Here is a 24850-nt window from a genome sequence, read left to right on the forward strand (position 1 = left end):
GCAGATGTCAACAGCAAGCCCACTTTACTGTGATTATTTTAATTAGACAGAAAGGGGAGGGAGGCCAGTTAGCACCAGTCATAGTCCCATACTCAAATAAACACATTAGCTTAAGCTGTCTACTGAATCTCAAACACAACAGTTGGTATGAATATGCATGCAGTTATGCATCTTTAATAACGTTTGTTTTTCAGTTTACTCTGTGGATTTTAGTCCATTTGTGTTCCCCTTCTGTTGGTGCTGTATTTTAAATTGTAGGATAGTATTTATTCGTCCAGGTTACTAACCTTGGTCACATAAATGCAAACTAGATTCAGAGTCATTACATCTGTTCTTTACACCTTAACAAAACTGTGATGGAATTGTGAGCAACTGTAAACCAGAAAGTTCATTGGGATGCACATCAGTAGTCAAGGAGAGATTATTGAGAAGAGTAAGTTGGACCGTTAAAGGTTCAGGGTGTAACATGTATCGACAGAGGGAGCAGGTCCTGTACTACAGCATCCACCATTTTTACATGTTGAACCTCCATGTTTCTACAGTAGCTCAGAACGGACAAAAACACCAAACACTGACTGTAGATAGGGCCTTTTGTATGTTTTGCGGCCACCGTAGTTTCTCCCAGGAGGGAGGGTGAGGCAAAGGCATTGCAATCAGCAAGTATGCCACCAAATCCTACACAGTGGACCCTTCTTAAAGCTTCACGTCCACATTCTGCATCCCTCCCCGCCCCTCTCTAGCTCTTCCACATGGCCACAAACACACACTTTCCCCATCCCTCCTGTGGATATCTTTCATTTGAGAGCCAGAGAGAGAAGTGTTGCTGTGTGACTGAACCAGGATATCTTGTAGCCTGATATGTTGATTGATCTTCTTAACATGTTCCTGCATGTCTTGTCTTTTCTTTTTTTAAAGACTGACACGCATGGATATAAAGGCAAAAGAAATGAGACACTAGACTATTAACGTTGTCATCCCAGAGAGTCTCTTGTGAAAAATGTAATAATCCAGCAGTCTGACTTCTGCACATTCCAGGGCTTAATTGGTGTGAATAAGGCATAGCAGGAAAGACAGAGTGACTTACAAAGAATGAAAGAGAGGAGAGATCCAAGCTTGACCATCAACTGAGAGACTGTGTCTTTTCCTTCATGACAATGCAGAGAAGGAGGGCAAGATCGTAGAAAATTATTCTAAGTCTGCTTCTGTTAGTAAAAAAAACTGTATGCACACACGCGTCCCTAAATGTATTCTATGTGTTTATGTGCCTCCTTGTATCCACAGACATGCATGTGCCACAATGACATGACCTCTGTAATTCACTCCCTGGAAGATTTCTCATAAATAACTAAACACCATGCAAAATGCTACGCCTTTGGGAGATTCTCTATCTGGGCTTTGTTGTCACTGTCTGTGGGCTAAGAATACCTCCCTCTCTTAAGCACCCCTTCTCTGTTTTGGTTTAAACCCTGCAGTTCTAGCCCCTTTAAGTCCACTGTTATACCCTACTTCAACAAAATGTGCCTGAGTCTGTCTGTGTATGCTACATTTGTGTGAACATGTGCGTGCATACCACGGCTGTTTGACTTTAACATTAAACATTTGACTTCAACTTACAGCCCGCAACACCTCATGCTATTGTAAAACCGACATATTGTTGCCTCTGGTGCTGCACCTGTTCTACATAGCAACAGGGAGACATAAATAAATATTGGTCTACTACATCGTTAGCCCCATCCCTCTTTTACAAGTTCACATACACTCATTCTTCCCACACTTCGTTTCCTGTTACCCAAAAGGGGTTTTGAAGGGGGTTTAGCCACGGGAGTTCCATGAAAGCTGAAAGTTTCATTAGCTAATAGGAGGTAACAGGATGATTTCTTTAGCCTGGCTAGTTCATAGGTTGGTTGCTGCCTGTGTGGCTTCTCAATGGTAGCTGATGTCCTATTGATCCACTGTAGAGAATGGATCTATAGAGGAAAGGCCAACCTCCTTCTGCGGGGGTTAGGATTTCTCGACATGTGGCCCATATAGCTGCATAGTGTTATTTTTTTGTACAATAGCAAATAGGGAGGACCGTTTTGTTATTGTAATCTCGATTTACATGCAGTCTTACTTTATGTAGGTTTAACAGTATTCCTTATGACTGGGTTCCCATTACCATGTCTAAGAAGATCCAGAGCTGTTTTTCCCCTTCTGTGTTCCCATTCCCTTTTTTGAAACAATATCCTCAATGTTACTCCCCATGCAAACACAGGACTCTCCTGGATGATTAGACGACCCTTTAGGTTTATGTATGACCGTCAGTTATAATCATTTCAACTTCATTTGAGCGAATAGGAAGAAATTAATGGGATTTTACCCTCTTGTACAAGTGGCAGCCAAAAATAGCTCCTCCAACTTGGCAACTCTATTAAAGATGGACAGGAAGTCCAGGCTGTATGCACTTGAGAATGAAATAGGACTTTTTTCTCTTTAAGACCATACGCTATGAATGCACTCTTCAACACTGCCATGGGTTGTGCACAGATTTTGATGACATGTAGGCTGTAGGAGCAGCCCGTTATACAGCACAGCTAGTACTGTATGTATAACAGGTTCAGTTTTTATAGGGTTGCATCTCATCAGTTTCCTCGCTTTGTATCAAGTTCCAAATGCAAGTGCAGTGTGTTGTCTTTATTATGTAAGGTGTAACAGCAGTGACAAAGTCAAACACAGCTCTGTTCTTCATGTACGGGAATAAGTACACTTCTCAGCAAGACCGGATTACCAGGGTATAAAAGCCAATTGGCTGACATGAGTTTCCTTTTGCTTTGAAAAAGAAATACCACAGAGAGACACTTCTCTTCCATTCTCCTTTACTCCCTGAAATTATCTCTGATCCAGTCGAGCAGCGTGGCCCCCGGTACCTTGGCCCTGAGTCTCAGGGGCCCAGGTAAGAGGCTAGTGGTGGCAAATGCCCTCTAAGCCGTATTAGCCCCGCTGGCTGCCCATATGGCCCACAGCGATAACAGCAATAACAGGAAAACACAGGCACAATCGTTCAGAAAAAATAAATAAAAACGAAAGACGGAAAGCAGTCACGCTTATGTTTTCAAACATTTCCGCTAAATCCCTCCACCCACCTAAAATGCACACTCATTTACTTTTCAGAATACATCAGCTGCCATAGCTTAGTTTGCATATCTGTGATATTTTAGTGTATATTTGTGTGCTTTTTGTTCAATAATGAATATGTATGTTTATCCGTGCAGGTGACAACAGTGGACAGGTTCCAGGGTCAGCAGAATGACTACATCATCCTCTCCCTGGTCCGTACCAAAGCCGTTGGACACCTGAGGTAATTACTTCAAACGATGCCAAGCAGAAAAACTTGCCTCACCCAAAAATGGACACCTTTAGCACCTTAGCAGCTATTCTTTCTACAAAAATACTTGTATAATAGGATCTACACCTTAGATTCTTCCTCCTGGGAAACAACACAGCAAAAATTTACTCTCTTGAGACCGCTGCTCTCGGGAGGCTTTCTCCTTTTGCTATGTGTTACTACAGAATGAAGTTTGCTAAAGAAGAAAACGAGAATAGCTCTGTGGCTGCCTTGAAGTATGTATGAGCTTAATTTGAGGCAGGGAGGACAAAGGGTGCTTCAGGACAGGAGTCGGTGGAGCTGACTATTCTTTTTTGTCCTGGTTAAGAGGAGCCATTGTGCTCTGATGATTGGGGTGAGACTATTAAACAAAGAGCTCTGTTCTGATCAAAGGCATACCATAGAACAGTCATTAAGAGCCATGATGGTTAACCAAACTGCAGTTGTAGGTTTTATGTCTTTTCATTCCATGTCCCATTGCTATCTGCTCAACTGTACTTCCTGACCTCTCTTCTTAGTCTTCAGCTCTGTCTCCTTATCTCTCTGCTCCCCCCCCCTTTCCTCATTGCTCTGGATTGATTTGTAGTGAAATGGCCTTTCATTCCTCAGCTGCCATGGGATCCTGATGAGCTCTTCACACTTAATACGCTGCATGTTTTAATACCAGACAATGAGGCTGAACTCTTCTACACTGCTTAAGCTGGCCATGCTGGCCTCTGGCTGTGATGTACAGTAGCTGCGGTTGGAATTGCACCGCTCACAGCTTTATCACAGCTGTACTGCCAGTGCATTCACCCACCCTCACACTGGACAGTCTTCAAATTGGAACCCCAGTGCGACTAATAAGTCATTCCTTTTGTAGCTTAACACACACACACACACACACACACACGCACACACACACATCACCCTTGAGTGTGGTCATTTTTAAGTGCTATAAAAAACACTTAAAACTGTATTTTGTTCTTTCCTCATCTCATAGATAAAGCAATGAATTGATGTAGCTGGGAATGAGGAGTGCAGCAGGCCACAGAAAGGGGCAGTTTATCTTGCTGGCAGCGCCTGCTCGCCTCTCTGTATCATTCTTTTGATCTTATCTTACACTGGAAATTGCACTCTGCCTCACCTGCCCACTCAAAGTGTGAACGTTGTCCAAGTTTTACCCTATAACAATGATGGTACAAAATTGATGCAGCAGAACCTGAGATGTCGTCTTTATCAAGATTCTTCTTCCTTGTCAAAACCTGGTCTCTACATTACCCACAATGCAACTTAATTACAGATGGTTTGGTCTGCGACTTTGGTGTGTGGAACCAGCCACTAGCCAGAAATGTAGTTATGAGCTGCTAAGCTCAAGCAGCAATGAGGAGCAGGGACTAAGGGTGCTCCAATCAGGGAGCACCCTTAGGACAACAGATAATGTTTGTTTTTTTTTTATTCCATTTTTCTGAATTTTGCTTTGCCTTAAACAATATTCATTCATGTATTTGTGTCCCTTAAACTTCTGAATGGTTGAAAAAACAGTGGCTCATGGGAAATTGTGGTGCTGTCCATTGTGTTTTCCACATACTGGGATCACAGAGGTATACCACTGAGTCCTACCTCACAATCCTCCTCTTACTGCATCTCTCCTCATGGCAATCTGCTGCCGTGACAACCACAGGGGACGCAGCTGACCATATGACAAGCTGACCCTTGCTTTGACAAGAGAAGCATTCCTGCTGATACACACAGGCACGGTCACATGCAGGAGCACACTCTTTGACAGGGAAGCACAGATCCAGACACACTCTGACATGTACACACACACATACACACACACAAACGGTATTCGTCCGTTTTGCCCGGTCAAGTCACAGCACGGCCCAGGTGGGCGCCTTTCAGTAGTGCGATGTCCACAGGCTATCATGCTTCATGATTGGTTCATCTCTTCCAGAGCTCTGTGCTCATTGGTTTGTAGGCTGTTGTAGTTTGTCGCTGTGGAAATGTTGTGCTTTCAAGTTTCAGGTTTTGTATTATGCTTGAAATTTACAGTAATTTTACATAAACCTGCCGAATAAACCCTCCATGATGGTTTCCATAAGCCTTTTTTTCCCCCCTCTACATATTCATGGAACTCATCATGCATATTGCAAGGATTAATCCTCTTAATCTCATGAAGTGCTCAGGTGGACATATTCCACATTTTTTGGCTGCACTTCAACGTGTGTATGCGTTTGTGGGTGTTGGTAAGTGCATGCATACAAACATTGGTGTGTGCCAAATTATTGTACATCAAACCAAAGGCTGTTTTTTTGTATCACCGTAGCTGCTTGAATAAGCCAAACACTTCTTTCCCCTCACATGCTCTTCTTTTTCTGTGCTCTGTAGATTTCTGTAAGCCAATATGCTCAGAGATTTATTGGCCAGCTAAATTGTCATATTTTGCTCAGCTCCATTAGGTTGCCCATCCAAACACCTAAAACACACAATATTAAGATTTATTACATAATAAAATAGGTTGAAGGGTACCTCCTCCCTTTTTTTTTTTTATTGGTTCACTTTTTGAAAGAGCACATTTTCATGGCTTTTAGAAGGTGTCCAAGAATTTCAGCCTCTCTTCCACCATATGTATATGTAATGTGTACAACTTAAGTAGTACAACATGTGGATGTGTACTACGAGAATAGCTTTTTTTTTTACACTTTGTGTCTTAAATTTCTAATGCCGTGTGAAGCCTGTTTTTTAGGTTATAGGTTATAAAGACATTCAGTTACATTCCTCTAAAATAGGGGGGTAAACAACCATTTGGCCTACTACAGCAAGCCCAGCAGTTTCCTCCATTCTCTGGAAAATTACTCTTCTGCCTCTAATCTCTTAATTCTACTGTATGACAAGAAAAAGTAACTTATCTGCCCTCGCTTGTACTCCCCCACCTCTCCCTCTCTTTGTCTGACTTGTTTATCACGGCCCTTTCTCCTTCATTTCTTTATTTCTCCCTTAGCTTCTATATTTGTCCCCCTCACCTATTGCTGTTCCACTAAACCCTTCACTAAACCTCTCTCCTCCTACACTACACTGCTTTTTCCTTCCTTTTACAATCTTTACTTGATCCTTCCACTTTGATCCCTTTAGTTCAGTTTTTGTTTACATGATTTCTTCTCCTATTACAATTTCACACTTTTCTTCCCCGCCCCTGCCACTTCTATTTTATATTTTTTTCTCCCCTTGTTTCAAACCAATTGTCAACTTTTTTTCCCCCTACCACTCCACAGGGATGTGAGGCGTCTGGTGGTAGCCATGTCAAGAGCCAGACTGGGTTTGTACATCTTTGCCCGGGTGTCGCTGTTCCAAAACTGCTTCGAGCTGACTCCTGCCTTCAACCAGCTCACGGCCAGACCTCTGCAGCTGCACATCAGACCACACGAATACTACAGCCAGGAACAGCCTGTACGTAGACACACACGCATGCACACACCGTTTCTTAAAGCTCAGTAATCTTCTACTCCATTAAATTTGGCTGATAATGAAGCACTCAAGCTCCAAACGTGCTGATAAGAACCAAGCTTACTTTTCCTCATATTCCACATCCGTCCCCATTTCCATATAACTGTTGCACCCTCCAACATCCTCCCACATCACTGCTGCCACAGCCCCCTGACTCTGTCTAATCCTGCCTCTATATTCTGAATGGCATCTTCATTCCCCTTGGTCCCACTGGTCCCAAGTCTTACTACAGCTTTACCCATAGGCCCCGGTTTCTAACAGCATTCTGTGGGGGGCCATCTGCAAGTATGGGAAACACAGGCCTGGCTATAATTAACCCCCGAAGGTCAGAAGGGCATAACCAATCTCCCAAATCCCATCAGGCCAGCATGAGACGACTGTTGTCTGGTCACTGTGTCTCGCTGACTGGCGTGTGTGGCAACAGGGGTGTCTAAAATACCCTATAGCCTCTGACACTTTCTCCGACTCTAGAGTGTTCATCCCCATGGGGGACAGCTCTTTCGGGCACACACATGCGGCCCCTGCTTAGCCCGTCTATCTGGAGTCAGTAGACCCCTGCTGCTTACACGCACATGCAGATTAAACGTCAGATTTTTGTCTGGCAACACTCGACCAGAACTTTCACAGGCTACTTAACAGTGCTGATTCAGAAGCAGTTATAAAAATAAATGATAACCCTGCTGCTTAATACTCCATATAGATGTATACATATTTACAGCTCTGTTGGATAGTATTGGACAGACAGTAAAGCTTGATGTTTAATCACACTCAATCACAGTGAAACACATTAACGCCCTGATGTTTTTACTGATAGTTTTACAGCAATAAAACCACACACAGTTAAGTTTTACAGTACTGAAGCAGTCAGTGCATTCACTTTGACATGATGCCCAAAGGGCGTCTGTGAGCATCTCCCCTGTATTTAGGAGGTAACAGCCCAGCAGATTGAATATTCTGCTCGCCTCTCTCCTCAGTTTAAGCTGTAAGACTTTGTCTGCATACTAATACTGTCAGATTACAAACTCTGCATCCTTGACTCCATTTGATGGTATGTGAGCAGTGATTGCTGGCGGCAGCAAGTGAGAAATTTGCTTTCAAGTAACAAGCAGGTAGCGGACAGGTGAATTGTAATTTCCCTGCATATTTGCATCAGATCAATAGTTTGGCATGACTGCTAACAAAACAAGTGCAATTCTTCATTGTCATTCTTTTCACTTCACAGCCTGGATTCAAAACAATCTTTCTCTGACTGTTATCTTTTGTTATCTTCCCTCAGAGAGATGCCTCTGGACAGCCAGACCAAATCATCAAGAACATGCCTGAGATGGCCAACCTAGTGTACAATATGTACATGCACATGATCCAGACCTCCCAGAAGTACAGACAGGTAAAAAAAAAAAAAAAAGGTTGATAAATATGATAAAAAGACAGGATGTACTACTGTATGATCCTGCACAACTGGCAGAGCAGTACTGTTGCTGTCTCATGGTGATATCAGCCTCTCTTTTACGGTACACTTGAGACAATTTAAAACTGGTGCTTTTACTGTGTTTTCCGTTATACCAACACTTTAGTAACTCTCAATTGCATTGAAGCAGTGCTAAAAGCTATCATGTCTCTCCCTGGTTGCTATTTTGGTATTTTGAACTGTTAAACTTTAATGTAGCACAGTAAATAAGTTAGATGTAGGAGGATTTTTGTATGTGTGCATGTTGACTTAAAACAACATCACAAGACTTGGCTTTGATGGTATATATACTACTTTACTAAAAATATTCTTCCATTTTGAATATTTTCTTCCTTCCTTTCCTTCTTAGCAGCAACAGCAGAAACTGGCTCAGCCTCCGCAGCAAACCAAGACAGATACTGTTGCTGAGAAAGTGCCAGCTATCTCTGGGGAACCGCAGCAAGAAACCCCCATGGAGCAGGAAAGCCCAGAAGAAGAGGCAAACTCGGAGCCAAACTCGGAGGACACCAGTGAGAAGAAAGAAAATCCAGACACAGTAGACCATGCTAAGATGCCAGAGCATCCCGGCAGAGACAGCGACAGTGACGGAGAGGACAGCGCAGAGGAGCAAGAGCAGTAGAGCGTCCACATATGTCTAATTAAGGGCCTCAGTTATTGAGGGGACTAAGTGGACTGTCCCTTAAGAAAAGATTAGTGGGGAGTCAGTGATTCTGAATTTGTTTGCTACTGACAAAAGGATCCAGCGATAATGTTTCATTCACTTTTCTAGAACATTTGATTTTGTAACCAACAGTTTTTATTAAAAAAATGGAAATTCTTTATTGTCTGTGATATATTTTACTGCACGTGCACCCACCAGGGCTTATAATACTCTTTAGGAGACTGTAATCTATATCCCTCTCACACGCACACATTGAGAGACAAATACAGTGTATAGTCAACACATTTAAGCCTTGTATCTCTCCGTCATGATACTTCCATCCATTCATCTGCTTCTCTCCTCTGCTTTAAGCACAGCTGAAATCTGATTGGCTCAGCCTACACCAGCTACACAAGCTGCGACTAAGCTGCATTTGTAGGTCAGTCACTTCACCCAAGGGCCAGTGTGCATACTGGGGGATTTCAACTTGCCTTCTGGATGTACACAGTCACTCAACCAGCAAGCCTTAAAATCCTCTGCCATTCATAACTTTGTGTTGGAATACTAACAGCACAGTGCTCTGCAGAAATAGTTCATATCAGTGTTGAGGTTTGACGACCAATTTCAAGGAAATAATTTGAGGTTTCAAATGTTTTTATGTCAAAACAGTCATTCAAAAGCTCCAACCTAGGTCTTAGTCATTTAAACATAAATCCACTTAAAATGAAGAAGTTAACACAGTCCACAGCCCTGCAGGCAAAAAACACAGACTGGAAATTCATTCATTATCATGCACCAGAGGTTGGTTGCTGTTACATCATACCTCAGGCAGGCTGAGAGAACAGGTCAGCTGCACAGCTGCTCTTGCCTGGGCTGGTTTAATAGACCTGATGGAGAACCATGTGTTGATAGATGTGGAGAGACACATTTTCTGCATTCAGTCAAGTGTAGAGGCATGTAAGGGCTATTTTTTCTATCTACTGAGAGCAGGACACTCCAGGTTGAAGTGAGTGTTAAGGAGTAGTAGGCTATGCCTTTCTGTCTGCTGAGGAGAGGATTACAATGGGAGGTTAGATAAGGGAGATAATCTGTCGGCTGAGGCTGCACCTTCGAATTACACAGGAAAAAGACCACTATACTGTATCACATGATTCTGAAGTATCTTGTGTTTTGTACTGTATAAATTAACCTATTACCTCAGTACACTTATGTAGCAATAACACAAATGTGCGTTTTGTTCTGTCATATATATGACTAATTAGTCCTCTTCAAACCCATGACAGAGAGCATACTTTTTCCTGAGTCACATGAATGTCTGCATTGTGTAATATCTGCCCTCCCCTTAAGCCTTCCAGTTACTAACTTTCTGTTTTTCTTCCAGCTGGCCTCTTGAGAATGTAGTTGCCTGTGGTACCTTGTTGTTGTAAATTAGAGATAACTGGTGGGAAGTGGCTACTGCTTGCACACAACATCTCTGCAAGTCTCAAGCAGGACCTGGGAGACTGGAAGAATTAGCTGCAAGCAAGAAGGAGATCAGGACCTCACTCCCCGAACCTTTCTCTGCTGAAGGTGAACATGTCTTTTATACTCACACGACAGGTATTCATTAGGTTAATAGCTACTTTGCAAAGCTCTCACTTTTTAACATTTGTCTTTGGCTGATGTGTCACAGAGACTAACAGCATGCAGTAAAACTGTTAATTTGGTCATGAGCACAGACGGTATGTTATTGTTCTATATATGCTGACTTGTAATTTGTCACATAGAAATGTGTTTTGTGCTACCTGCAGCACATTTTTTAAACATTTTTGTCATTGAAATTGCAATAAATTTAACAGCACAAAAGCAATAAATAGGAGTTGCTAGAGGAGTAATTTGAGGGAAGTACAGTAGAGAGAGCTGAAGTACTACAGCAGAGGTCAGAGTCCAATTGTGCAAAGTTATTCTGGCCTTAAAATAATTTTAGTGGCTGATTGAATCTCTCTTTCGAATGCGAAGATGTTTTTACCAAAAGCACGGGATCCACCGTGGGACACACTCGTGTTGAATGTGTAATTTATTGCCCAACCCTGTGTGACAGCAGTGTCACAACAGGAAATTACACATTACATAGAGTCAAGACAGAAGTGCCGGGGGGGGAATCTGACCATTGTGTCTTAAAGCTAAAACAGGCTTAGGGAATTAGTCTGACAGCACACAACACTTTCACACTCATAAAACCATCAGTTCTACAATCTCAACTTCAAGGCTGGGCCTCAGGGCAGAGTTTTCTGCTGGATTTTAAACACACACACACACACACACACACACAAAAAGCTCCTCTTGCTTAATGTAGAATATCTTGAAAAAGATTTCACTATAACAAAAGTCTCCACATATGTTTGCCTCTATACTTTACATAATTCATCGGGTAGGGAGGGTTCACACATTGCGCAGCATTCCAATTAGCAGTTTTTCATCAAGGCATTTTAAAACAACAGGCATTTTTATAACTAATAAATAGCAGCATATCATACTTCTGGCCGCTATTTGTTATCACCGTTGACAGATAAAGTAATGCTCATTACCAAAGTTATGCATGATCACTGCTGATCTGCTATTAGTGGGTGACTAATGTGCCAGTGCCAGTCTTCAACATCGTGTTAGTGTGCGGCCTGTTGACCTCAGCGGGCAGACAGGCCTGGTAGCTATTGTTTGAGGTTTGCCAGCTTATCATGCTTTGTCAAGGCCATTGCCTAATCCTGACAAGTACATCCAGATCATCAACAGGGCACATTTCAATCTGATAATCTCCCATCATCACAGAAGAGGCCCGGCCGCTCACAGGAACACACTCTGATGCTATTGTATTGACTGACGTGCTGTCATTTAGGATGCTAAAGTGCTCTCCTGCCAGACCCCCCCTCCCCAACATCCAAAGATTAGTTATAGTTGTATGTCTGCTTAACTTGAGTGGAAGCATTTTGGCTTTGCAAAGCATGCTAATGTCCACTTTGATTAGCCACTCTCATATTCCTCTCTTCCTCCCAGACTAGGATGGCCAGTTGCGGGTCATGTTTCTGGTGCATAATCTGGCTGGTGGTTCTGCTGTGTGTTGGCTGGCCCCTCAGCATCGCCTTAGGGGGTCTCTATGGCCTCATCAGCCCACTGACCACCTGCCTCGGCCTGGACCGACTCTCCGATCTACTCATGGAGGGGGCCAACCTGGGCCGAACCTGCGCCAATAACATGAGGCACGGCAAGCCTTTGTGTTGAGATCCAAACCTGGAGTACTCAGAACCAGAGATCGAAAGGCCAGGTTCTTTCTTTTCTACAGAGGAAATCCCTCCCTTTGAGGAGGACTGTTAATGTCTGTTTTATGTGGAGATATCCTGAGATGATTGGCACTCAATACAGTGACAAACTCTTTAGCAACTTATGTAACAAAAAGGTCCGGAAGGTCTGGAAAATGGATTGAACTCGTTCTGTTAACATGTAATTAACCATGGATTGCAAATTTGTATGGGTTTGTCAGGAAGGAAATAGGCTTTGTGTTCATGGTCTGTGTTTGCTGTTTAATTCATGATGACACTGCATGGAGAAGATAAGAATGAAAATGGCAATTTAACAATGGAAATGCTTTGACTTGTAAATGACTGTATGGAAACTTTTAATACGATTAAAACTGCTTTGAACTTGCCCTCTGTGTTTGTCGACTGACTTATTGTATACGCTATTTGGTGGAAAATCCATGTTGTGACATTTTAAGGTGAAGGTAAATAGAGAGATAGAGAAAGCTGGCGATATGAGCAGGTGCATTTGTAGTTTCCTTCAGTGATTTTGTTTACCTGTTTATTCCTATTTAGGGTCATGGGGGGGTTGGAGCTTATCCTGACATGAATTCAGTGGAAGTCAGGGAGATCATTTTGAGACAATTTGCTAGATCATCTCAACACAGTTGCTCACATAAATACATCAGCAGCAGCATTAATTGATTTGTTGGCCTCTTGGGGGCAGCAGAACAACCTGTAAACACAACATTGACATATAATGACTTTTTTCTGCTTTTACCTTTTTCGTTTACTGATGCTGGAATCTAGGTTGATGAAAGTGGTGAGACTGTTGCACTACCATACTACATATTGATGAGAATTACAAAAATAATTTCATCTGTGTATTGAGCAAAACTGACTTTCTTAAGCTTAAGATTTCTAAATACAAACTGTTACTATTTGGCAGATATATAATTATATAGTAATTATTTAGTAAATAGCTAATTCTAAGTTTAAGTCTCTGGTGTAATTGTACAATAAACAACGTGTTTTCAGATGAGTGATGTTAGAGTTTAAATCAGAAGCTAAGAGGCAAAGATCACAGCCTTACTGTATAACCTACAGATTTATTTGTACTGACCAAAACTTTAAGACAACAAGCTACGGGCTAAACTTGAAATAAACTGGTATTCAAAGTTAGCAAGTGTTTCTGTCAGCAGTCAGCTAAAGATTGAAAATCACTCAGAAAATGAGTGTGAAAGTAACGTGCCTCTGTGGCTGAAGTGTGAGACAGCTGCTAACTCTGGGAGACAGACTGAAAATAAAATATGGAATCACTGGCAACAACTGTAAAACTTTGACAGGGTGTCTGAAGACTTTCAAACCTACTTTGTTTTTCAATCATTGTTTCTAATAATGAGGGGTTTATGAGATTGTTTGAGACTGCAACTGGGTATGGGCTTCAAGTAAAATTGTTGTGAAAGTTCTGAAGTTCTGGATTCAAGGTTTAGGCCTCTTTTTTTCCCCACTCCAAGACTGGAACCCTTTCAAAGCAAGGATCCTAAGTAAAGATGGAAAACTTCTGAGAAAAAAATGCTCTGAAGAAGTTCAATCCAGTGGGCCATAGCGCCGGATAGCTGCACTGAAGTTTTGACATTGTGCGTTTCATGCCTGAGTAAGTTATTGAATTTTGAAAGCCAACACCCAGAGAAAAGGGTGAGAAGTTCTCAGCGAAGAGCTCTGAATGTGGAACTATTACGCAGCAGTATTGTTAATGCATAAAGACAAGACCTAGTTCACCACGCGGAGAAGAACGCTGTAGGCAAATCCAATGCAATATACAAAATGAACTATCTCATGGTGGAGTGATGAAAGGGACGACTAGTGGTGGAGTAAAAGTTCTAATACCACACTGTACAAATACTCTGTTACAAGTAAAAGTTCTGCATTGCAATGTTAGGTAAGTAAACGTATGTAAGTATTATCAGGAAAATGCTATGTTATTCTATTATACTATTATATATTATATAATTAGATCATTATTTCTTACTCACTGATGTAAAAACAGTTTTACTGTTGTAGTTGGTTGATGTGTTTGATGTGTTGATGTTTACTGTATGGTTCTTATATTTGCCCATTTGACTCTTCATTAAAGGTGTCAGTGCATAGAATATCTGTGTTCATTAAATGAATAAATACATTTTAAAAAAGTATTATTTTAGTTTCACTAAATCCATTTTCAGTGCGAAAGTGTTTGACACAAGTTTCTTTTTTGTTTGTGTTTTCTCGATTTGTTTAGTCTTTTTTGTTTTTTATTAGAAGTACATGTACAACAGTAATGTACAATTAAACATCCTCATTAGTATGTTTATGTGTAGTTGTTTTAAGAGGTAGTTGTTGTTTTCTTACTGTATGTGTATGTTACTGTTCCGGTTTTGCTTATTTCTTTGTGAAAATACATGTTTTTATTCCTCTATGGCATTACAAAAGACAATTGTATTTCTCGTAGATGTAAGTGTTGTATATTCCTGCCAGAATTCTAATAAATAATAATGTATAATAAATAATGTTTGACATTTTGAGAAATACGCTTATTCACATTCTTGATAAGATCAATAGTTCACTCATCTGTAAGGTAAATATGAAGCTGGAGTCAGCATGTGCTTAGCTTAGCATGAAGGGGAAACAGGCCAGGTTAAGTTATGTGATTTAATTCATATAAATGAATGTAAAACCAACAGGTTCTTAGTAAGCTTTAGAGGTGTTGGTAGGAGTTTTTTTTTACCTTTGGACACAAGCAGACTAGTTTTCCCCTTGTTTCCAGTCTTCATGCTAACTTTAACAAACAGACACTTGAGAGGTATCAATCTCCTTATTTGACTTGTAGTTTGTATGTTAAGTAGTGTATTTCCCAAAATGTCCAAAAAAATCTTTAAACCATGATTATTTGTTAGTTGTATAAATGTACTATTTTTCATTCTTTGTTTTTATGTGTTACTCTTTAATTACACTATTGCATATTCTTATGTCCTCAGTGAACTCCATCCCATTTTTTTCCTGTCTTTGTTAGATCAGCTGCCATGGAACTTTGACCTTAAGTCAAGTTAGGTCCATGCTATTATACCATGTGGTATCTCAGAGGGAGATCGGGCTATGTTTAATTCCATTTCTTTAAGGCTAGTTGTTAGTTTCAACCCCGTGACTCAACCAACCATGCTCTGAGCTATCATGACAAATAGGGGAGGGAGCGCTTGTGCTTGACCAAACATTTTAGAGGAATATCATGGTAAATTACCATTTTCATCTGGCACATACTAATTTAGTGACCTTAAGTCACCTTTTGTTACATTGCTGCTGTTGAGGTCAGTTTGGTTTGCTCCAGTAGAGCTTTGTTGAGCTCTGAGGCCAGCAGGAAAGTTGTTGCAGGAGTTGATCCTTTTATTTAAAAAAAAACAGTTATCATGGAAGGTTTTATTTTCTGCTGGTTTTTTGTCAGCTCTGTTTTTTAATATTGTCTTGCAGTGACTGGTGCTTTGGCAAGGAAAATAATCTTAAAGTGAAGTGGTAATATGCTGCCAGAGGAGTCCACTTTAGCCTCATTGAGTAGAGGGGACTGCCATGAATCAACACTGGAATCATTTATTCTACTAAGAAAAGGGATTTCAGTGGTGGAATGTAACTAAGTACATTTACTCATATGCTGTACTTAAGTACAGTTTTGAGGCAATTGTTCTCTACTTTATTTCCACTTTCTGTATACATTTCAGAAAGAAATATTGTACTTTGTGCTATTGTAGAGGACATTACTCTGATGATATATAGCCAACCAACACTGTCTGTTCCATATTGATTTTAAAATTCTACTGATCACAAGATTACTTTTGAATCTTTCAAGATAAGGCCGACTTTTCCCCCAATTCACAGCAAACTTCACATTAAGTCCAACTGAAAGTACCTTTGCTACTTCTATCTTGTATACTTTTCTGAAATTGGTGAGATGAACAGTAAAACATAAAACAGAATCACAGAGGAGCAGACGGGGTCATTAGGACTTGCAACAGAGTAGCAATCAAATGGCACACTGATGTACAACTGAACTATTTACTGGGGGGCAAAATGTGCAATACTTAAAGCAGCACTTCATTGATCCCAAAGAGAGAGTTTTCTTTTGACGCTGGAGCAGATTTAGCTTCATAACAGCATCCCTGAAGCAATAAAAGCAACATTTTGGAATTACTATCTTATTGCAGTAGAACCTCAATTAAACAGTCTGAATATATGCAAGACTATCAGAGAGCAAAAGCCTATTTAGCTGAAGTTCTTCTAGGCGAGGTGTTTTGGGTACTTTGCCTAAAAACTTACAAGCTTTCCTATCAGTTTTGACATTCTCAGCTACCACCAAAATAGCTCAGGATTCAATACTTAGGGACCCCTATAAAGATGTACCAAAATACTCTTGCTGAGCAGCCTACCTACAAATCTGGGTAGCTGTCTATTTTGTAGCTTATTCAAATTTGAATTCATGAATATTTCATTTTCAATCCAAAGCGCTTTTTAACCTCATTTTCTACCCGTCACTGTTGACAGATGCACACAGTGACAAAACCTCACTCATTCTTTTAAATGCGGGCCATAGTCTGAGACAAATTCATAAAAAAAGTAAAAGAAAATTAGGTGCCCAATGCCCGAATGTGTATTGCAATATTTATGTGAGTGTCATATGAGACCTAGTTAGATTGCTTTTTTGTCTGCCCAGTACTGCTCCCAAACATCCTGAGGATAGAAGCCCTTGCCAAAAAAAATTGCCTGATTTTAATTCAACTTTCTCTGTTTTTCCTCCCAGAAGCCTTGGCAGTGGGTACAGCAGGCGACAGGCCTAGAAGCCAAGCTGACACTGTCTTACTGAGAGGCTACTAGAGAGAGAGAGAGAGAGAGAGAGAGAGAGAGAGAGAGAGAGAGGCAAGCTGGTAAATTTTTCATTATAGTCTGGGGCTGGCTATGGAAAAAGCCTGCTCCTACTGGCTGCAAGGAGACCTGGGAGGCAGATAGATAGATAGAGAGAGAGAGAGATAGATAGATAGATAAAGAGAGAGAGAGAGAGATAGAGAGAGAGAGAGAGAGAGAGAGAGAGAGAGAGAGAGGATAAGTATAGGCCTCCCCATTCAATTAACCACATACTGCTCTGTAATTTCACCCTCACATACGCACACGTACACACACAAACACACACAAACACACAAGGTGGAGTGGGTACACTGTTAAATGGCTATGTGAGGAAATGTCAGTTTTTGCAAGGCCTCAAAGTGGGCCACTTCTCCTGTCCACAAGAGGTTTAGTTTCCTCATGAGGAATTTCTAGGAGTTTATCATTGAGGGTTGGAGGTTGGATGATTTAGTAGTTTTAGTTACAGTTAAGGTTAAGGTAAACATTGGACTGCAGCTGAGGACCCTGAGGTCATATCCTCTGTATTTCTTTTAGGCATTTGCAGGTTTTAGTCACCTGAGAGTTTACATTCTACAATTAACTTGAACTTGGAGGGCATTTTACTGGCTGGTTTCAGGATGTTTAGACCCCTTCCAAGCGTGAAGGAGAAAATATGGTGGCTGCAAAACGAGTGGAGAACACAACTGTTTGATCTATCCCTTCTAGGCTACTGTGGAAACATGGTGGTTCAACTTGGCGGACTCTGTGGAAGGCGACCCCCAGCACCTGTAGATAAATGGCTCATTCTAGAATAACAAAAACATTATACATTATTATACACTAATGAAAGTTCTGAATATTATATTCCATTTCTGACAATAGATCCTGCTAAATATTACTCATAGGACTTTAAATAACATAAATAAAATAGTCAGTTCATTATTCTTTGTTTGAGAAGCACTCTGAATTTAATTAATTATAAATGTGATATATTTCCTGTCTAGCTCTGATCATTTGATATGCTTGAATATTGATGCTGTTGCATTTTTAACTAATTTCATCATGTTGCATTTAAGATTATAAACATAAACTTTGACTTTGACTTTAACTCATAAAATCTGTAACTCTCTTTTCAAAAATCTGAACTTAACTTCAGTGTCTTTTCAGTGAAGTCCTAACACGTGTTGCCAATGGGCCTATTATGTAACAGATGTTCATGAAAGTATAAAAAACAGCATTTTTAGAAAAGTGAGACTTACTGTCCAAAGTATCAGTGGTAATAAATGAGCAAGTGTTTGCTGTGTAACTGCAGCCATACTGACAGTGATCCAAGCTCTGTGCTCCTTTGAGGTACCCAGCAGAAGACTTCTAACATAAGCCAGCAGCTTGTCACTCAGTATTCAGTGCACAGGCCAGAAAGAGGACACCCAATTTTCACGGAGCAATATGTCTTCTTTCTGCTGCAACCTTTAAATGGCCCCTGACACTCAACACAGATAAATGCGCCATGTTGGAAAGAACAAAGTGCTTTTAGACCATTTGTATTGAGCGGGGTTTTGATGAGCAGCTCAAATGCTACGATCCAGCATGGGGACATTCCTATATATGTGCATATTATTGATTTAGGTACAAAACCTTGCCTGCATCAGGCAAATGACTTCCCCTCAGGGTTCTTTAAAAGGGTTTGTACTCTGTTTATGATGTGAAATTCACGTAGAAAATCAATATGTTTTTTGTTCTGGACAGTTTTGTCCTTATTATCTCATCTCTACTGCTGGGTAATGAGTACAATCTCTTGAGGGGTCGTAGGTAGGAAGAAAATGATCATGCCACAATGATTTAAACTCAGTAGCAACAGCTAAAGTGAAAGTCACACTACAGGACTATTTGGGCAGCCTCCAAGTGTCTCTGTGTCTAATCCAGGCACTGGCATGAGTCTTTCACACCCATGGGTGCTCTGAAGAAGGACAGCAGCAAATACTGAAATACCAATTTTTTAAGAATGTATTATTTTGGCACAAGGGCAAACTCATGTTGAAAGCAGTCGACCACCTTTCCCTCTTGATCTTTACAGTTCTATTCTCCGTAGACATACTTCGCTAAACTCTGGTCATAAAATGTTAGCATTATTTGAATACTGGGGCAAAAGGATGCTTAAAGCAGACCGCAGCCTACCATTCATTACATAAGACCAAAACAAAGAGTCACACAGTGAAGGGTTATGGCTCGGGGTCGGGTGACAGCAGCATATGATTCATGGCTTGCTGTGCCCTTTTGTCTTGTCCTCCTTGTGGTAGGACCATCCACTGCTCTTAGCCAATGTTATTTCACAGCCTTCAGAGCTCGCTCCTTGTCTGTTTCAAGTAAACCGGCAATGTCATTTCCTATGTCTTGTTCTTTCCTCAGTGCAGGAATGAAGAAAGAATATGGCATGTGTCACAACAAGAGATGTTCCTTTTTCTTTATTGTTTTGATGTCGGGAACAACAAATAGTATCAACATTGCTTTTGATTTATCTGTAAAGGTTTCTTACACGGAAGAATACATTACCTTGACTGTTATTATATAAAACGGTAATTACTAGGCCAGCGGTTGGTGTTTGAGGTACCAGTATACGTTCGGACAGAGGAAGAGAAATATGCCAAGGAGAATAAATTCAATGCACTGAGATAACCTTTGATATTATACTTAGGCCAATGTATTTCTTCCTGGTAGATCTTACCGCACATTGTGGGTTCTAATTTGAATGTTTTATGCTCAAGACATTGAAAAGGTTTTAGTATATATCTGGTTTGCATTAGGATTCCTCTATAACGAGTCAATAAACGTAGAAAATGCAAATAGAAAACCAAGAGAGCTTGACTAAAGCATGAATTTTAATAATTCCACAATTTTCCATATGTGGACACAGCATGGCCACCACATCAATAACATCCACATAGCTCATTAGAAATATGGAAACTCATTGATTTTATGCAAATGAAATCTAGAAATGCACGGCAAAAGTATCTTTTCATTTGCCATATGGTGAGTCCAGCCACAGGCTTTTTTTTCTTCTGAATATATGTACACACTTATTATGAAACTTTATCAGTCTGTTTTGAATGGGGGACACACTTACACTGTACTGAAATAGGAATGTTTGTTCTGCAGCAGTGGTTTCCCTTCTGAAATGTTGGGGTTTGGAGCTTCTAATACAGTCAAACAGCTGCTGACACCAGCTGTGTGGCACAAGTGGTCTCTCCATTTGGTTGTGTAGGGCTACATGTGTCCTGCCAGTCTAAACTCATGTATGTTCAGGAGACCTTTCCAGAAACACAGACACAAAACAAACGCTATTATTTAGAATACCGAAACGACTATAGAATTAACCATCAGACTCTTGTTTGGGTATTCAGACACAGTAGATGTGGCTTGGGTTGACAGTATGGAGATTTTGTGACCCCCGGTGGTTCTTTAGACTTGAGTTAAGAGGAAGAAATGTGTCTCTTTATGTTTGGATAAACAGTGGATCTACCATTGGTTCTACTGATTATGTCCTTAAGTGAGATGATTTATCAGGTTTGCCTCTGTTAAAAGTAGTTTATGTCTCGAGCACATTTAAACATGGCTTAAGCTGACCAAAATGCTGTACAAAAAACATGAACATGTAAAGTAAAAACCCACAATTACAACAATAAGCAACAAGGGGAAAATACAGAATGACAGATTAAAAGATTAGGGTGCCAAAAAGGCCAGTGAATAAAAATGTGTCTTTAGCCTAGATTTAAAAACAGAGATGGAGGGAGCACAACTAATATCTAACAGCAACTGGTTGCACAATCGTGGCGCAGCAACTGCAAAGGCTCTGTCATCTTTTAGTTTTAACCATGATCATGGGACATACAAGAGAGATCTGCTGTCAGGTCTAAGAGACCTAGGAGCTGAGTGCCAGTGAGTAAGGTCTGTGATAGAGGATGGGGCCTGACCATTAGGATAATGACCAATATTAGATAATTGAAATGAATCAGCAAGGGCTTAAGATGTATTCTAAAGTGAACAGGGGGAGTGAAGATAGGCTGCATCCTTGCAGCTGCATTTTGTGCCATCTGCAGGCGAGTTAATGAAGACTTGGGAAGGCCTAGACAGATTTAGTTGGAGTTTGGAAATGGTTCTTAACTGATAGTAACTAGTTTTAACAAAAGAACTGAGTTGTTTGTCAAGACAGAGCTCAGAATCATAGACAACACCCAGGGTTTGTGCATGTGACTTCACTGATATGAGCACTGATTTTATAGCAATATTATACTGACATTAGACAGAATTGTGCCATATTATTATTCATTAGAGTAGCCTTTTCATATTTTTCAGAAATATTATCGTGATTTATCGATGTAGAAAAGATCAAAGGGAAGCCTGTCATTGTCTGTCTGCCCTCACCACTGCCCTCCATACATGGGCGGCAGGCACAGATGTCTGCGCAGGAGTTCCCGGTCCATGTCATGCCATTCATGGAGTGGCTGTTGTCAATGGGGCAATGGGGTACCAAATATGGAGAAGGGGTCGCTCGGCCCCTTCTTCCAGACACTTGTCAGGGTATAAATTGGTCCGACGTGACATTTCGGCACCCCCTGGTTCACGCTCTCAAGATCCGGTGCCTGGTGCTGATCTGGTGAGTACCTGCACTGCTGACTGAAGGAGGACTTTAAAAAACCAACCAGTGGATTTATCACAAGAGGATGGATACAGGATTTTAACAGTGATTTCAACCTAACCAACATCTAACTGACACGGATTATCTCACCTCATCTGCCTGTAGTTCATCCACTTCTTTTGTTTTGCGGATTGTGAGTTGTTGTGAAATACTAAAACAAATATTGACTTTAATAGCTCTAGAAAACCATAGACTAACCCAATCCTATAAAATATACTTTGATAGCTTATAATATCACGTTATAAACCTAATCACACAACACTATTTGTCCACACAAAGCGACTTTATGTGTGTTGTGAGAATGCAATACCTTCCATCATCCACTCCAAACACACAAGGGGAATTCCATTACCTAATCTAACAGTGCCACTGCCCTTATGTGTGTGTGTTTCACAGCTGACACCATGTGCGACGACGAAGAGACTACCGCCCTGGTGTGTGACAACGGCTCCGGCCTGGTGAAGGCTGGGTTCGCCGGCGATGACGCACCTCGCGCCGTGTTTCCCTCCATCGTTGGTCGCCCCCGTCACCAGGTAAAGTCACCCATCCATACACTCCACGGATGTTAAGGGACGAGGGTCAGTTTAAGAATCACATGAAAACAATCTGTGCAGCTTTGGATGAGGGGCCAGATCCATCGTGCGTTTTTACGCGCCACAATTAGGCATCTACATTTCAACTGATAACTGAGGAAAGCAGATGATGTGTTATTAATAGTAGTTCACTACACCATATCACTCATGTCCTGGTTCTTGCTGTTATCAGGGCGTCATGGTTGGTATGGGCCAGAAGGACTCCTACGTCGGCGACGAGGCCCAGAGCAAGAGAGGCATCCTGACCCTGAAGTACCCCATCGAGCACGGCATCATCACCAACTGGGACGACATGGAGAAGATCTGGCACCACACCTTCTACAACGAGCTGCGCGTGGCCCCGGAGGAGCACCCCACCCTGCTGACAGAGGCACCCCTCAACCCGAAAGCCAACAGAGAGAAGATGACCCAGATCATGTTCGAGACTTTCAATGTCCCCGCAATGTACGTGGCTATTCAGGCCGTGCTGTCCCTGTACGCTTCTGGACGTACCACAGGTAGGACAGCTTCCTCAGGGTGTGTAAGCGATTTTGTACGATGGGTCAATGTATTATTTATTAAACCTCCACATATTCGGCATCAGGTATCGTCCTGGACTCCGGTGACGGTGTGACCCACAACGTGCCCATCTATGAGGGTTACGCTCTTCCTCACGCCATCATGCGTCTGGATCTGGCAGGTCGTGACCTCACAGATTACCTCATGAAGATCCTGACTGAGCGTGGATACTCTTTTGTCACAACCGGTGAGTGTAGACTGCAAATTCATATGTATGGCAAACCCACAGAAGGGGAAAAGGTGAGCAACTGGAAGTTTTGTAAACCTTTCCCTCTGACAAATTCTTTACGAAATTCTCTTCACATACAATTATCTTCAAGCATTTTTTGACATGTTAGATGATGCATAATAGATTGATATCACAAAAATCTGACCCCTTCCTTCAGCTGAGCGCGAGATCGTGCGTGACATCAAGGAGAAGTTGTGCTACGTGGCTCTGGACTTTGAGAATGAGATGGCCACCGCCGCCTCCTCCTCCTCCCTGGAGAAGAGCTACGAGCTGCCCGACGGTCAAGTCATCACCATCGGAAACGAGCGTTTCCGCTGCCCGGAGACCCTCTTCCAGCCCTCGTTCATCGGTGCGTAAAGGCTGGCGCAGACATCCATGAGTTTATTTAGCTTTGGTGACACTGTGAACTGTGGGTTTTAAAGGTTTCATATTGTAACTTGACTTTAAGCCTTTACTATAGTCATTTCAGTATTAGAGTTAGCCTAAAGTATTAATTCATGACAAATGGAATTATAATGTTACATATTTTGGGCGCCAATCAACTATTATTCTATTTTTTTTTTTGGAGATAGAAAAAACCGGGCTGAGGTGAAACAAGCTTAATGTATTCATCCACACTTGTAGTGAGGATGTTAGGACTCAATGCACGACTGGATCCTTGCATCGGAGTGAAACAGGACTGTAAAAGAAAGTGTACAATTTCAGGCAAAGATCAATATGATATCAATTATTATGTTATATTAGGATAAACAGTGGATACCATTGATGGTTTTCCGAAAATAGACGTGTTTATTGCCTGGTTGGCCGCCTAATTATTAGACCACCAACTGGAGGTCACAGTTTATCCACCTTCAGCTTTACCACTTCATGGCCGATAAATAGACACGAGTAATCTAAAGCAGGGGCTTATTGTTTGCATTTGCGCCACAGAGCGCCCAACTGTTGGCGGAGCTGTCCATTTCAGCACCTGTTCCGACAGCTGAGGGCGGTTTCAGATGTGTTCTTTGCTGGGGGGGGTGTTAAAACAACTCACTAACTTGTGCGCTTTGTTTGCACAGGCATGGAATCTGCTGGCATCCACGAAACCACTTACAACAGCATCATGAAATGTGACATTGACATCCGTAAGGACCTGTACGCCAACAACGTGATGTCCGGCGGCACCACCATGTACCCCGGTATCGCTGACCGCATGCAGAAGGAGATCACTGCTCTGGCCCCCAGCACCATGAAGATTAAGGTAACTTTGACTCACTGTTGAATCACAGTGCAACGTTTTTCTACGAGCTATGAGTCCCTGGATTATAAAAAAACTGTGTTTGCGTTTAGATCATCGCCCCTCCTGAGAGAAAGTACTCCGTGTGGATCGGCGGCTCCATCCTCGCCTCCCTGTCCACCTTCCAGCAGATGTGGATCAGCAAGCAGGAGTACGACGAGGCTGGACCCTCCATCGTCCACAGGAAGTGCTTCTGAGCGCCAGGCTGCCCCTCCCTTTTCCTCACTTACCTCCCTCCTACTGTGCCAACAACCCAACGTGTGTGTTGTCGTCAAATTATTTGTTTACACTCAAGTGCAATTTATATGTGGATATGTATAGGTTTATAATTAAACGAGAACTGAGACTTGCAGAAGACGCATTTTCTTT

General features: G+C 41.6%; 2 protein-coding genes across 5 annotated transcripts in view; both read left to right on the plus strand.

The window, feature by feature from the left end:
- Positions 1 to 12637, plus strand: part of aqr (aquarius intron-binding spliceosomal factor) — a 51629-nt gene extending 38992 nt beyond the window's left edge. Inside the window, exons 33-37 of one of the 3 annotated variants that reach the window (XM_051387190.1) lie at positions 3252 to 3337; positions 6619 to 6793; positions 8127 to 8237; positions 8671 to 10527; positions 11989 to 12637. In XM_051387190.1, coding sequence (XP_051243150.1) covers positions 3252 to 3337; positions 6619 to 6793; positions 8127 to 8237; positions 8671 to 8937 — 639 coding nt within the window. In that variant the 3' untranslated portion in view covers positions 8938 to 10527; positions 11989 to 12637. Of the gene's footprint in view, positions 1 to 3251; positions 3338 to 6618; positions 6794 to 8126; positions 8238 to 8667; positions 10558 to 11988 lie in introns of all 3 variants that reach the window. The other 2 variants (XM_051387179.1, XM_051387169.1) reach the window with 2 other exon arrangements.
- A 9086-nt stretch (positions 12638 to 21723) lies between these two features.
- LOC127356026 (actin, alpha cardiac muscle 1) lies at positions 21724 to 24836 on the plus strand. Of its 2 annotated transcripts, none has more exons than XM_051387432.1 (7): positions 21724 to 21783; positions 22222 to 22358; positions 22591 to 22915; positions 23002 to 23163; positions 23363 to 23554; positions 24264 to 24445; positions 24535 to 24836. In XM_051387432.1, the coding sequence occupies exons 2-7, from the start codon at positions 22230 to 22232 to the stop codon at positions 24676 to 24678; spliced, it is 1134 nt and encodes a 377-aa protein (XP_051243392.1). In that variant the 5' UTR covers positions 21724 to 21783; positions 22222 to 22229; the 3' UTR covers positions 24679 to 24836. The 2 variants fall into 2 exon arrangements, with proteins under 2 accessions (XP_051243392.1, XP_051243383.1); XM_051387423.1 differs by lacking the exon at positions 21724 to 21783 and adding an exon at positions 21813 to 21958.
- Positions 24837 to 24850: the final 14 nt, after the last annotated feature.

Source organism: Dicentrarchus labrax, unplaced genomic scaffold (assembly GCF_905237075.1).
Source record: "Dicentrarchus labrax unplaced genomic scaffold, dlabrax2021, whole genome shotgun sequence".
NCBI classification, from domain to species: Eukaryota; Metazoa; Chordata; class Actinopteri; family Moronidae; genus Dicentrarchus; species Dicentrarchus labrax.